This window comes from Lissotriton helveticus, chromosome 5_1 (assembly GCF_964261635.1).
Source record: "Lissotriton helveticus chromosome 5_1, aLisHel1.1, whole genome shotgun sequence".
In the NCBI taxonomy this organism is placed as follows: domain Eukaryota; kingdom Metazoa; phylum Chordata; class Amphibia; order Caudata; family Salamandridae; genus Lissotriton; species Lissotriton helveticus.
In genome coordinates, this window is record NC_136065.1 from 710383464 (window position 1) to 710395680 (window position 12217).

Consider the following 12217-nt stretch of genomic DNA (forward strand, 5'->3'; position numbering starts at 1 on the left):
GGCTTTAGAGTTTTTAAGATCATTTATCGCCCTTACTGTCTCCTCCAGAGTGAAATTAAGCGGTTCAATAGGCGCCGGGGACCTTAGGCTCCATTGGCTATCGCTGTCGTATTGTTTGTAAAGATTTGTAAAATGGGATACCCAGGTCATCTCATCCAGGAATACGTCCTTCACGATTCTCCCAGCGTGACCACCATTGGCTACTAGTCTCCAGAAGCCAATATTGTCATTAGTTTTTGCGGCAGATAACATATCGGCCCAAATTGATTCCTCCCAGAGTTTTTTGGATGTTTCCAACGTGCGTTTATATTCTGCCCTTGCAGCTTTTACATCTTCTTTGTACTTGTTTTTAATAGCAAACAGTAGGTTTGATTTGGCAGTTCTACACACGTGGTCATACCATAACTTTCCATGATTTGCCACTCTTTGATTTTGCTGCTTCTTTTTCGGCATTTTCGATAAGAGCATTTTTAGTTCCGAAAAGAAGTTTTTGTGTATATCAATAAAATGTTCAAAGTGTTCCGGTAGGAAGGCATAGTCAGCTACATGTGCAAATGTTTGTTCAAAGAGGGAGTAAACCAGTGCTAAGGCTTTACCATCTGCCAGAACACGTGGCCATCTCACTGCACGCCTGTTATTGCTTATGTGGACATCCTCACATAAGGTGACTTCGGTGGATTCAATTGTAGATAAAGTGATATCACTAACCATGCTCTTGTTGATGTAAAGTTCCAAAGGGTAGTGATCACTTTCCCCCCTACTTGCTACTTTCAGATCTATCAAAAAATGCCATATACTGAGAGAAACAAGTACAAAGTCTAAATTGCTGTTAGCTTTAGAGAAGGTTGGATGTTTTTGCAGGTCAGATGGGAGTCGGCCATTGCCCGCTCTGAGGCCGTGATCTGCAGCAAGTCTTAAAAGTTGGCTGGCCAATGTCGTATATTTAACAAATTTGGTGGTCTCAAGCTGGGGGATGTTATAGGCTGAGTCCTCATCTTCGAACACTTCAGAGAAGCCCAAAACAGGTTCAAAGTTGCAATTTAAGTCTCCTGCTAGAATGACCGGGGTGTCTCCAATTACGTTTTTAAGCAGGTGCTCCAGGGCCTCAATTGTTGATGATACCTTCGAGTGACTGGCTGGTCTATTATAAATGTTAACAATAAACCATTCATTGCCACACGATGGAGTTGCCCTTAAGGCTAGAATATCCGGGGAACCTGTGTCCACAGTTTCAACCTGAATGGCTAAGGTGATTTTTAGCCAGATTAGTAAACCCCCTGATGGTCTTCCTCGGTTAGACTGAACTGCCTTAGTGCCGAAGGTTTTGTAGCCTACCCGGTGTGGAACTTCTAAGGCCCAAGTTTCTTGTAGTAGGCAAATGTCACAGGTATCAATGTAATTTGCCCACTCAGGGTCTTTTAAGTTCTTATAAACACCTGCAATGTTCCATGATAAGATAAGTAAACAAGGGTCAGTATTCGGAGTGGCCGGGGGGGGGATCACTGTGCACAGATTGCGCATAGTGCCTACTTGCAGTGATGTTATATCTTTCTCTGCAACCTTTATCTTTACTCCGGCTGCAGGGGTTGCACTCTCATCCCGACCACCCTCAGCTGTGCCACAGCATATATTTCCAGCTCCACAGAATGATCCCTTTTTCTGGGGAGCTGGATTAAGCTTGTGCGTCATGATCCTTTTTGGCTGTTTAGGCTGTTTATCATCGTTGAAGTGTGCGGCGTATTTAGGTTTGTGGTAGCCTTTGCCCAAGTTACAGAAGCCATCGTATAATTTGTGGATGCAGTCAGGCATGGTGGCAAGTCAGTCCACAGCATCTAAGCAACTGAATCTGTTGAAGGTAGGAATGCCAGACCACATGTTGTAATCACCGTGTCCAACCAAGTTAGAAACACCAGACCACGTATTATAATCTCCATACCTAACCAAGTTTGGGGCAGTATCTGAATACTGCTTAGCAGGATTCCAGTTGGGGCCGTGATGGATTTGTCTTGGTGGAGGATAGAAGAATGATAGGGGTCTGGCTTCAATGGGGGGATTCATACCGTACGATTTCCAATTGCAGATTTGTTCAGCACTTTGGGGTTCCTCAAAGGATATGACAATGCAATCGCCCGTGATTGTTTTTGCAGTTGGCCCTACCCATGGTACCCTCCTAACCATGAGGATCTTACTTTTCAGATGGTTAGGAATAGGTTTATATTTATTTAGCCAAAAAATCACTTTGTTTTTTAGCGATTGGAAGTTTTCTTCGTATTGACTGTCCAGTTCTGGCACCCCTGTGAGAACAGCTACAAATGTACTGGCGTCTGGTGGCAAATCTATGTATCCCCCTCTGAAATTATTACGAGTATGGTTGGACTGGTAGTTTGGTTTGTGGGAGGCATTAGAAGAGTTTTTATCCTGCATGGATTGAATGCCTGCAGCACTAATGTAGGGATAGGTAGGAGTGTTAGGTTGAGGTTTGTGTAACGTGGATGTGCTCTGATTGAAAGAGTGAGAAGAAGAGGGAATTTGTGGTAAGGGAGAGTTGGTATGTACTTGGTTTTTCTGAATCGATTTATTAGTAATGTTTACAGCTGTAGCCGTGGAAGTTAAAGGGGTTGGATTTGGTTGGTTTTTAGTACTACTTGATTGAGTGATATTTGTGTTATTAACTATCCCTACCTTCTTTTGCTGCACATCTAATGGCTTAGTATGAGAGTCTTTCGATATAGTCGGGACAAGGACCGGAACTTGCTGGGTGACTCTAGGTACTTCAGTACAATTAAGACTTATACTGGAAAGAGTGATAACACTTTTCTCAACTTCTAGAAGTTGATTCTCTATTCCAGTTAACCTGGTTTCTAATGGTTTAAGTAATCTCTTGAGCGTTTCCCATACTATTTTTAAAAATTCCTCTCTTCCACCATCTGGTTCTACCATGACGCAAGGGGCTCTCTGTCCTTCACTACCTGAGTGATCAGACTTATCTAGCGAAATGTGCTCATCTATACTGATGTTAGTGATGTCAGTGTTAGCTAGTGCTGGATCATGTGCAGAGCTCTCAGATATTACGGCAGGCGTATTCGGAGTCCCACCCTTAATATTATGACTAAGAATAATTTTTGTTTTTTTCCTAGCAAAAGCGGTGAGATGCTTACGCTTTCTTTTATGCTTTAGTGGAGCTTTGGCTGATGAATTGTTTTTAGAAGACTCTGTTTCAACTGGCAACTGGCTGGTAGGTATAGGACATGCAGTTGGAATCGTCTCTGCTAATGAATTACAGGACACCCCATCTGGGAGGACTTCAACAGTCTCCTTTGAGGGTGTCAGCTGAGATGGGGTTCCTGGCTCAGCCCTAGCTAGAGGCCCATGGGGCTCCAGGTTAGTGGGAGGAATTAATTCCTCTACTACCGAGTGCACCTCGGCTAAGACTATGATTGGTTTTGGGCCAGAAATGCGCTCAGGAGTTTTAGATAAAGCAATACTGCCTAGAGAAGATTTTTTCCTAAGCGCAAGTTCAGTAGAGAGTCTCCTGGCGCATTCAAGTTCAGTTGATACTCTATGCTGAAGTTTTGTAATTTCATTGTCAATTGAGAGGCTGGTCCTGGTGATAAAGTCGTCTAATGTGCCTGTGGCTTTTTTGGGAATCTTTGTGGCCTTACTCCTAGTTTCACGTGAGGACATTATGGGGAAGGAAGGAAGAAAAGATATAAAAAATACTTAAATTAGCGCTGGTATGCTACTGAGACTCAAAAGGATAAAACCAAGGGGGGTGGCCCGGTCCGGTCTCAATCGGTCTCTAACGGCCTAAAACGGCCCTGTCTTTGCCCAGTCTTAGCCCGGGCTGCGTCCCGCGCTGCGGGAGTGGGCTGGTGTTATGAGGCCTCAGGAGGGCGGGGGGCGGGCCAGCAGGGAGAGCAGACCGGAAGCTCTCCGTCGGTCTAGCAGGGACTTCTGGGAATTGAAGTCCCTGCACGCTCGCAGCCCCGCTGCAGCCACACGCCCAAGCCGCTTACCTCCTTACTGCCTCTACGCTCCACACACGCAGCTGCTGATGTGTCTCCTTCCTCTGGCAGGCGAAGGGGCACCCGCGGAGCGGGTGCGCCGAGAAGTGGTTGGATGCCGGGCGAAGACAAAATAAGGCGAGGTGAGCCGCTCTGACTCCTTGCTATCGCTGATTTCCTCCGTTAAGGGCTTGAATGTGGCAATGATGTCCAAAACAGTGTCCCACTCGCTTTTGCTGCTGACCGGCGTTATGAGGCCTCAGGAGGGCGGGGGGCGGGCCAGCAGGGAGAGCGGACCGGAAGCTCTCCGTCGGTCTAGCAGGGACTTCTGGGAATTGAAGTCCCTGCACGCTCGCAGCCCCGCTGCAGCCACACGCCCAAGCCGCTTACCTCCTTACTGCCTCTACGCTCCACACACGCAGCTGCTGATGTGTCTCCTTCCTCTGGCAGGCGAAGGGGCACCCGCGGAGCGGGTGCGCCGAGAAGTGGTTGGATGCCGGGCGAAGACAAAATAAGGCGAGGTGAGCCGCTCTGACTCCTTGCTATCGCTGGTTTCCTCCGTTAAGGGCTTGAATGTGGCAATGATGTCCAAAACAGTGTCCCACTCGCTTTTGCTGCTGACCGGCGTTATGAGGCCTCAGGAGGGCGGGGGGCGGGCCAGCAGGGAGAGCGGACCGGAAGCTCTCCGTCGGTCTAGCAGGGACTTCTGGGAATTGAAGTCCCTGCACGCTCGCAGCCCCGCTGCAGCCACACGCCCAAGCCGCTTACCTCCTTACTGCCTCTACGCTCCACACACGCAGCTGCTGATGTGTCTCCTTCCTCTGGCAGGCGAAGGGGCACCCGCGGAGCGGGTGCGCCGAGAAGTGGTTGGATGCCGGGCGAAGACAAAATAAGGCGAGGTGAGCCGCTCTGACTCCTTGCTATCGCTGGTTTCCTCCGTTAAGGGCTTGAATGTGGCAATGATGTCCAAAACAGTGTCCTCGACTTGAGTTGTTAGCTAACACTTTCTTGTGTTTGCGTCCAGGTATGTTTTAAATAATTACTTTTTCAGTTAGGTTCGAGTCTGGGCGTCAGCTTAACATCCGGTGATTCTGGGCGGATCACTTAATCTCCATGGCAGAGCGGGCTGATATCTGAATGTTCTCGAAGTTCCCAAAGTTCCTTTACCTCAGTAGGAGCGCGTGCATGCTGGAGTGTGTGCACTGGGCGGCCACCAGGGAGTGGCAGCACGCGCGTGCACTGCGGAGCGGCGTGGGCTGCGCAAGGGGCGTCTCAGACCGCGCCGCACGCTCTGCCATGCCTGCACCATGGGCTCTGGAGTGGCTGCGTGGGATAAGTGCTTTCAGATGTCGGCCGCAGATATTTTTGCTCGATCTTTAGCCAGCTCACGTTTCGGTGCATTCCACAGAGACTTCATTTCCTGAGTGCCCGCCGAAATGAGAACATTGTTCGGACCTTAAACCTGCATGAAACTTTCAGAAAGCGCTCCGCCTGGTTTTGTAATTCTACCACCCCAGCGCCCTCGAGACTACATTTTTGTATGTGCAGACCTGCAAAAAATGAACTAATCATCGGAACGCTAACAAGACAGGAGTGGGGCTTAGTTGTTCTGGGCGGGGTGGCGGCGGTGGGGGGAGGACGGGTGTGTGTCTCTGTATGTGTGTGTGTGTGTGTGCGTGTGTGCGTCTGTCTCTGTGTGTGCGTGCCTTCAGCCGGCCTAAGTAACGCTGTGTGTGTGGGCGCGCCGTTAATACGTAAGCGCGACCATAGACCCCAATCGGCTCGTGCACCGGTCTGTCTCCCTTGAGAGGCATCTCGACGACAAAAGGTCTTGAGAGCGAGACCTAAAAAGTATACCTGTTGTCTCTGGCAGCCTTTTCTGTTCCTAATGTGGACCCTTCTTGGTAAGTTTCTGGGACGTTCACAGGACACCCAGCTCTTTTCACCAGTCCAAATAGTAAGTTTGATATACCTGCCCTGTTTGGCAGCAAAGGAAACTTTACCGGGTGTTATCAAGATTTTCTTGGCAGTGCAGCACTGTTCTTTGAGGTGCAGCTAACAATAGTACTAATTGGAATTAGTATGTTTGGGTTTGTTAACTTTCAAAAATAGATTGCTGATCAAACAGTGGACGTTGGTCAGTGCAAGTGGAATTATGTAATTCGGTAGCTATGACGTTTTGTGCATAATTATGGATTCACCACACTTGCTACATAAATTACTTCATAATTTGTAGATTTCTACAAAAAATGTTTTTAACTGAAATGGTTAAAAGTAATAATAAAAAAGTTTCTTTAGATATATTTTTGATAAACCATCACTTCACGTGTTCTTCCTTGACTGCATATTCCAGGTGCATTTGACAATGGTACACTTTGCAGAGTGTTTTTGGAGGCTGCCATTTTGATAATAACCTCTGAAATGCTTTTCACATTCCACGGGTCCTAGTGAAATATGGGTTTATAGTCCTGAATGTTGTGCAATGCAAGCACTTCAACACGTTATTTATATGTATATGTATATGTATAGAGATATATTATTTAAGAACAACTTTCTTTTCCCTTTTAGGATCTACAAACTCGGCTTGCTTAGATTTAGAAAGGCCAGGTAAGCGACTTTGATATTACAACACATGTATGTTTTGCCCTCTCATGAACACTAATATACCTCTATTTATCTTGTAGACATATTGAATAGATTTGATATAACAAGAAGATCGATCAGAAAAAAATCTTGCCAAGGCACAAAATTACCTCAATTCAAGCAAGCGTCAGGTACTGGTTATGCCCTACTTTGTATTTCATATATTGTATGCAATTTGAAACAATACCGTTTTTACGGTTAAGTACTTGTGATGTCCATAAGAAGAAATCTAATCGACCTGATAGCAGTAACAAATTACTGGAGATGATTGCCCTGGCATATGTTCATTTAAAAGCAAGCACAGGCTATTTATTTGGCATTTCATTAATTATTATTGCTTCATATATTGATAGGTTTTGTCATGTGCAGCGTTTCCTATTGCAGAAGAAATAAACGACAAACCTACAAAAAAGTAAAGGTTCAATTTTGAAAATGCTGATTCATTCACCCAGGCTCTTTGATATAGCTACATAAGTGCTAAAGTTCTAAAGCGGGCAGCTCGTACAATATAATTAGTGCTCCCGGTTGTATGGTATTTATTTGTTTAACATTTCCATCTGTATTCATCCACATTTATTTTTGGGCCGTCTTATTGGTATTTATCCATATTTATATTGTGTTTTAAAAATAAATCAAGTCACAAAATGGTATATTTCTAAATTTATTTATACTCTTACATATGCCCTTACACGTGGATTCCTGTCGCGTTTGGCAAATAGAGAAGACACATATAACATAAAACTACACCAACAGGTACATATTAGCATTATATTCCAAATTTATGATAACATATATCTGTATTTAAGGAAATCTCATCCTGTTTTTTAACTCGCTATGCTGTCTATCTGCTTTGCCTGGAGTTCTTGAAAGACAGCAAGGAGAGTTTCTCACATGAAGCACAATTTTCTGTATTTTTCCACTTTTAAAAATAAATAAGGACAGGAAGCACATTGTATTCTGTCTGTATTTATCTGTAAAACCAGTACAAATGAAAAACTGGGAGCCTTAATTTTACTCTATACTTGTGCCGCCTGATTTGCGAAGGAGTAAATCCTAATGTAAGCCAGCGTCGACTGACTCAGCTGAAAATGGTTCCTAGATCATATGTTACGTGCAGGTTTAGATTTAGAGAATTCCTGTCTAAAGAAGGAGGTCTCTGGTCATGGTAAATTCCATGGGTTATGCACTTTGTATTAGATAGGGCCCTTTGCACCAACTGAGAGAAGTGCAAGGAGCAAATAGCAGAGAGACATTTATCAAACTGTTCTTCAGTTCGTGTTTTGGGAGTTAGCGAAAAAGATGTAGTGAAGTAAAGTAGACAAACATTAGATAAGAAAAGAAATTCAATGTGGAAATAAAAGATAAGTTAGGAAACTGCAATAATGGTCCCATGATTAGAATCCATAGTTTTGTTGCATTTTCTGTCTGGGGTGGGAGAATTTACAAAACTGTAAAAAAAGACCCAGGGGCCGCATTATACATATGGTGTATCTTCCTTCATTGCATTGGGCGTCCCTGAAGTCCTCCTTTTCCCCCTCCAGAGGGCCGCTTTCAGGGGGCACACTGACAGATTGCCACCTTTTAGGTGCCGCACTGTCAGTGCGCATCCTGAGAGCTTCTTTGCCTCTCTGTCTGTACCTGTAATACAGCGCGGGTGCTGAGGCAAAGGGATTCCCTCATTTGCATTGGGCACACTCCCATGCAAATGAGGCAACACCCCCTGAAGATTTACTCTATCAGGAATTATTTTCTGCTTTTTCAGATTCTTTTTTGTGTTTATAAGTTTGAAATAGATACCCACACTAATGATTTGAAGGTTACAATTTTTGTATATGATTTGTCCGCATCTGTCATTGTGTCTTTGTTATCACATTCTGTACCCCTTTTTGTTTACCTACATTAAATGAGCTAATAATTCAGAAATATACACCTGTGTTTGAAATTGTTCATTACGTATTAACTATGATGTAATGAGTGAATTGATGTTTCGATTTTTCAAAAGTTAGTCACCAGTACTCTAAATTAAATCCCTTGTAGGCAGTTACCTGGACTTAATGGAGGCACTCCCTCCGATGGATGCGGCAGTGTGGGAGACTAACACAGTGGACACCACTGAGGCATGCTGCTGGCTGTCACAGGTGACTGCATTGGAGGGTTTCAGAAGATGGGATCTAATTGAGATCTCTATTCTGGGTAACGTTATGAGAGGGACGGTCCTTCAATACTTTCAGATCTTGCAGGAAGACTATCAACTCCATCATAGCCAGTTTCATCTTTATACCTGAAGCTCCGCCACTCCCTAGCTCTGTACATTGCTGCTTTATCTCACCTTCACAAATTCAATCCTTTAGAGGGCACACTCCTTATGGAAGACCTGGGTTATCTCAAGATTGCATACATTCATCAGCTGTTCATCTCTAACCGCTGGGACACTTTTGTGGCTCTCCGAGGGGCATGTGAGGCCGATGTGAGGGCTTTGGAGGAGAAGGATTGGACTGAGGCTCTGGGCGCGCCCTGGACTGTTGCCATCTCGGCCCAATTTAGACTTCTCCAGCTTAAGTATCTCCGTAGAGTATATTTCACCAACAGCTGTGGCGGATGGGGTCAAATGCCTCCCCGATCTGTCTCTTATGTGAAGCTGGGGATGGCACCCTTTTGCATATGGTGTGGGGTTGCCCTACTCTTATTTGCTTTTGGCGCGGGGTGACATCTTGTTTGGGTGGGGTCTTGCATGATATATAGCGCACTATTGACCAAAAATCGAGTGTACAGTGGGAAAAAATGTAATACTGAAGAGAGTCGTACCCCATTTTAACTTTGAGGATTGTATTTCCTTTTTCAGGGGGACCAGTTGGGCACTGAGTGACATTTGCACTGACAGTGCGCCTTTATACTATTTCACTGATTTTCTTTCTTTGATTTCTCACCTCTGAGGAATTTGTTTCTACACACTTGTTTCTTTCTCCGGTCAAGAGAGTTACTGATGATGAGAATGTGGGAAAACTGGTGAGTACCTACCAGCAGCCCCCCTTGGAGATACTAACGTGAGGTACTTCATGATCTTTCTCACACATTTCTTTCACAAGAGGTCAAAATTTTTTGCGGGTATAAGTATTCCTCTCAAAGCTTGGTACATTGACATTTTTGTTGAAATTGAACAGTGGGACTAACAGGCTTGCTGGAGTGAATCTGACCTGGGAGAGATGTTTTATAATTAAAAACACCCCCTGTGTCCCTTAAATAGAATGAACTGTTCTGAGGTAGTCATGTCTGTTTGTGTTTATATACCGTTGAGTGGGGGGCGACCTGGCTACTTACCCCCTTGTACTCCTTTTTGTGATTGTGATCTCGACTATAATACCTAGGAAGAAAAGTCGAAAAGAGCGAATGGGCTTGTGGCACGATTCCCAGTGGCTGTATTAGCTGTATGACAAATTTCCTCCTTTTTAATTAATTTTGTATGTATTTTTAAACATTATGAATTGTGTGATTTTGTTTATGGTTTTAGTTGACTAATGCACTGTTGTACTCTCTCTTTAAAATTCTTTGTGGAAAGAGAACTCCACTGCAATGGGAATGGAGTTCCAACCCACCAAGACTATAGTCCAGCCTCCCAATTTAAATGCTGATGGACCATAGTTTGATGATAGCGGAGAATACTCCGTCTCTGCCGTGGTCAAACTTCTCCGATGGGCGGATGGAGTAAGGGCTGTTTGAGGTTTGGCTATTTGTTCACCCACCTAATTAAGATTTCTGGTCATATAGCCATTTTTCAATGCCTGTCATGGCCAGGAAAACCTTGGCAATAAGGCCCATTGCCTCCTCTCCATGGGAGAAATCCTTCATGGTGACAAGAGCATTATTTTTTTATTTTCAAATAGAAGATCCTGCTATGGGAGTTTCTTTTTGGAAATAAATAAAACTGTAAGTTTGCTACACAGCACCATTTTGTTGACAGAGCCGTACTGCAAAATTACAATGAATTGGCAGGAATTGTGATGATAGTTCCTGCCGATGTTAGAAATGTCTGATGGGTGGGCAGACATTTCTAAATGTTGCCATTAGCACCTCTGCCAGGTTGACTGAGTGCATTACTCCGTTGCCCTGGCAGAGGACTGGCCAACAGACCACATTAAAATCACTCCTTAGTCAGCCCTATATTTACACAATAATTTCTACGTTATATCATAACTCCACATTTAGAAGTCCTCAAATCTCTTTTTGTTTGGACCTTCCCGCTCGTTAGAAATTATTAAGGGGATGCTCCTAAACATGCACAGTTGATTATTGTTTATTCTGCCTTACATTTGTATCCAATGTTAAGTATGAGCGATTGAAAAAAGAAAGCCATTCATCTTATATGATTTTCTTTTTATGCTAAGAAAAAAATATGTAATTAGCCCTATTTCAACAAAAGCTTACATTTGAAAAAAATATTTTATTCTGATCTCTAATAATTTGAATTCTTCAAAGGTATTATTAAAATGATTTTTTCTGTTTGTAGTAACTACCTCCAGATCTTTTTCTATATATACGCCTTATTATTTTGTGCTACCTCTTGAAACGTTCAACAAAAAATGCACACTATCTAATAAATGATGTCCTGTGGGTGAAGCCAACAGCTAAATGTTTTTAACCATAAGGTTTTACTGGCATAAGCTTACACGTGTAATGGGACAATACAATAACACATCTCAGTGTAAACCTTCGAATAGCAAGTTACAGAACTACAGCTTAACAAAAGGTACAATACATTTTTAGAAGTTTACATTAAATTACCATCATATAGTCTACTCAACTACGCATACATGTCTCAAAGACAGAAGTAATTAGATCTCAAAAGAGTTACAGCATAATGCGTTTCATTTAGATGTCTGGTGTAGGATTTTTCTTGTGTTGTGTTCTCACTTTATTATTGTTTGAAGTGCTGCATAAGTACTTTACACTTTGCCCTTTAAGTTAAGCATGAAGGCTCTGTGCCAAGCTACCACAGTGTGAGCACAGGTTAATTTAGGGTTTGCTTTTGCCTCACCCTGACTGGGATTGTGGTTGTTGCTTGAGTAGGGTTCCCCAAACCAGTAACCCAATTACCCACACACAGTCAATGACATGAACTATGGTACTTGGAGGTTTCACAATTAAGGATTTAATTCATACAACCACAATCTATCAACTACTGTTTTTCTGTGCAAACATGCAAAAGATTTAAATCATTCCACTCAGCTCAGTTTTATAATAATTACTTTTTCATGAAATGTTACCAGCACCAGGGTAGAATCTAATGTTGACCTTAGCTAAGACTGAGAGACATTTCCTTGTTTACGTTCATGGTGATGTTATGTGTCCTGTTCCTGAAAAAATTCTTAGATCTTTTCTGGACATATTTTGCTAACAGGGTCAACAGGGCACCTTGTTGTTGAATAGACCTGTTAGGTCTATGAATAACAATGCAACTGTGGAATATTGACTACATAATATTCTATGAGATAGTGAATACATGTATTTTTCATGTTCATAGAATATTTTTCTCATGTCCATAGTCTGTTGCACCAACTCCTGCTAGTTTGAGC

General features: G+C 43.4%; 1 protein-coding gene across 2 annotated transcripts in view; it reads left to right on the forward strand.

The window, feature by feature from the left end:
* The window catches only part of LOC144754857 (uncharacterized), a 1464081-nt gene that overhangs the window by 314051 nt on the left and 1137813 nt on the right, over positions 1 to 12217 (forward strand). For both annotated transcript variants that reach the window (XM_078643119.1, XM_078643120.1), the window contains exons 4-5: positions 6573 to 6611; positions 6689 to 6778. In XM_078643119.1, coding sequence (XP_078499245.1) covers positions 6573 to 6611; positions 6689 to 6778 — 129 coding nt within the window. The remainder of the gene's footprint in view (positions 1 to 6572; positions 6612 to 6688; positions 6779 to 12217) is intronic.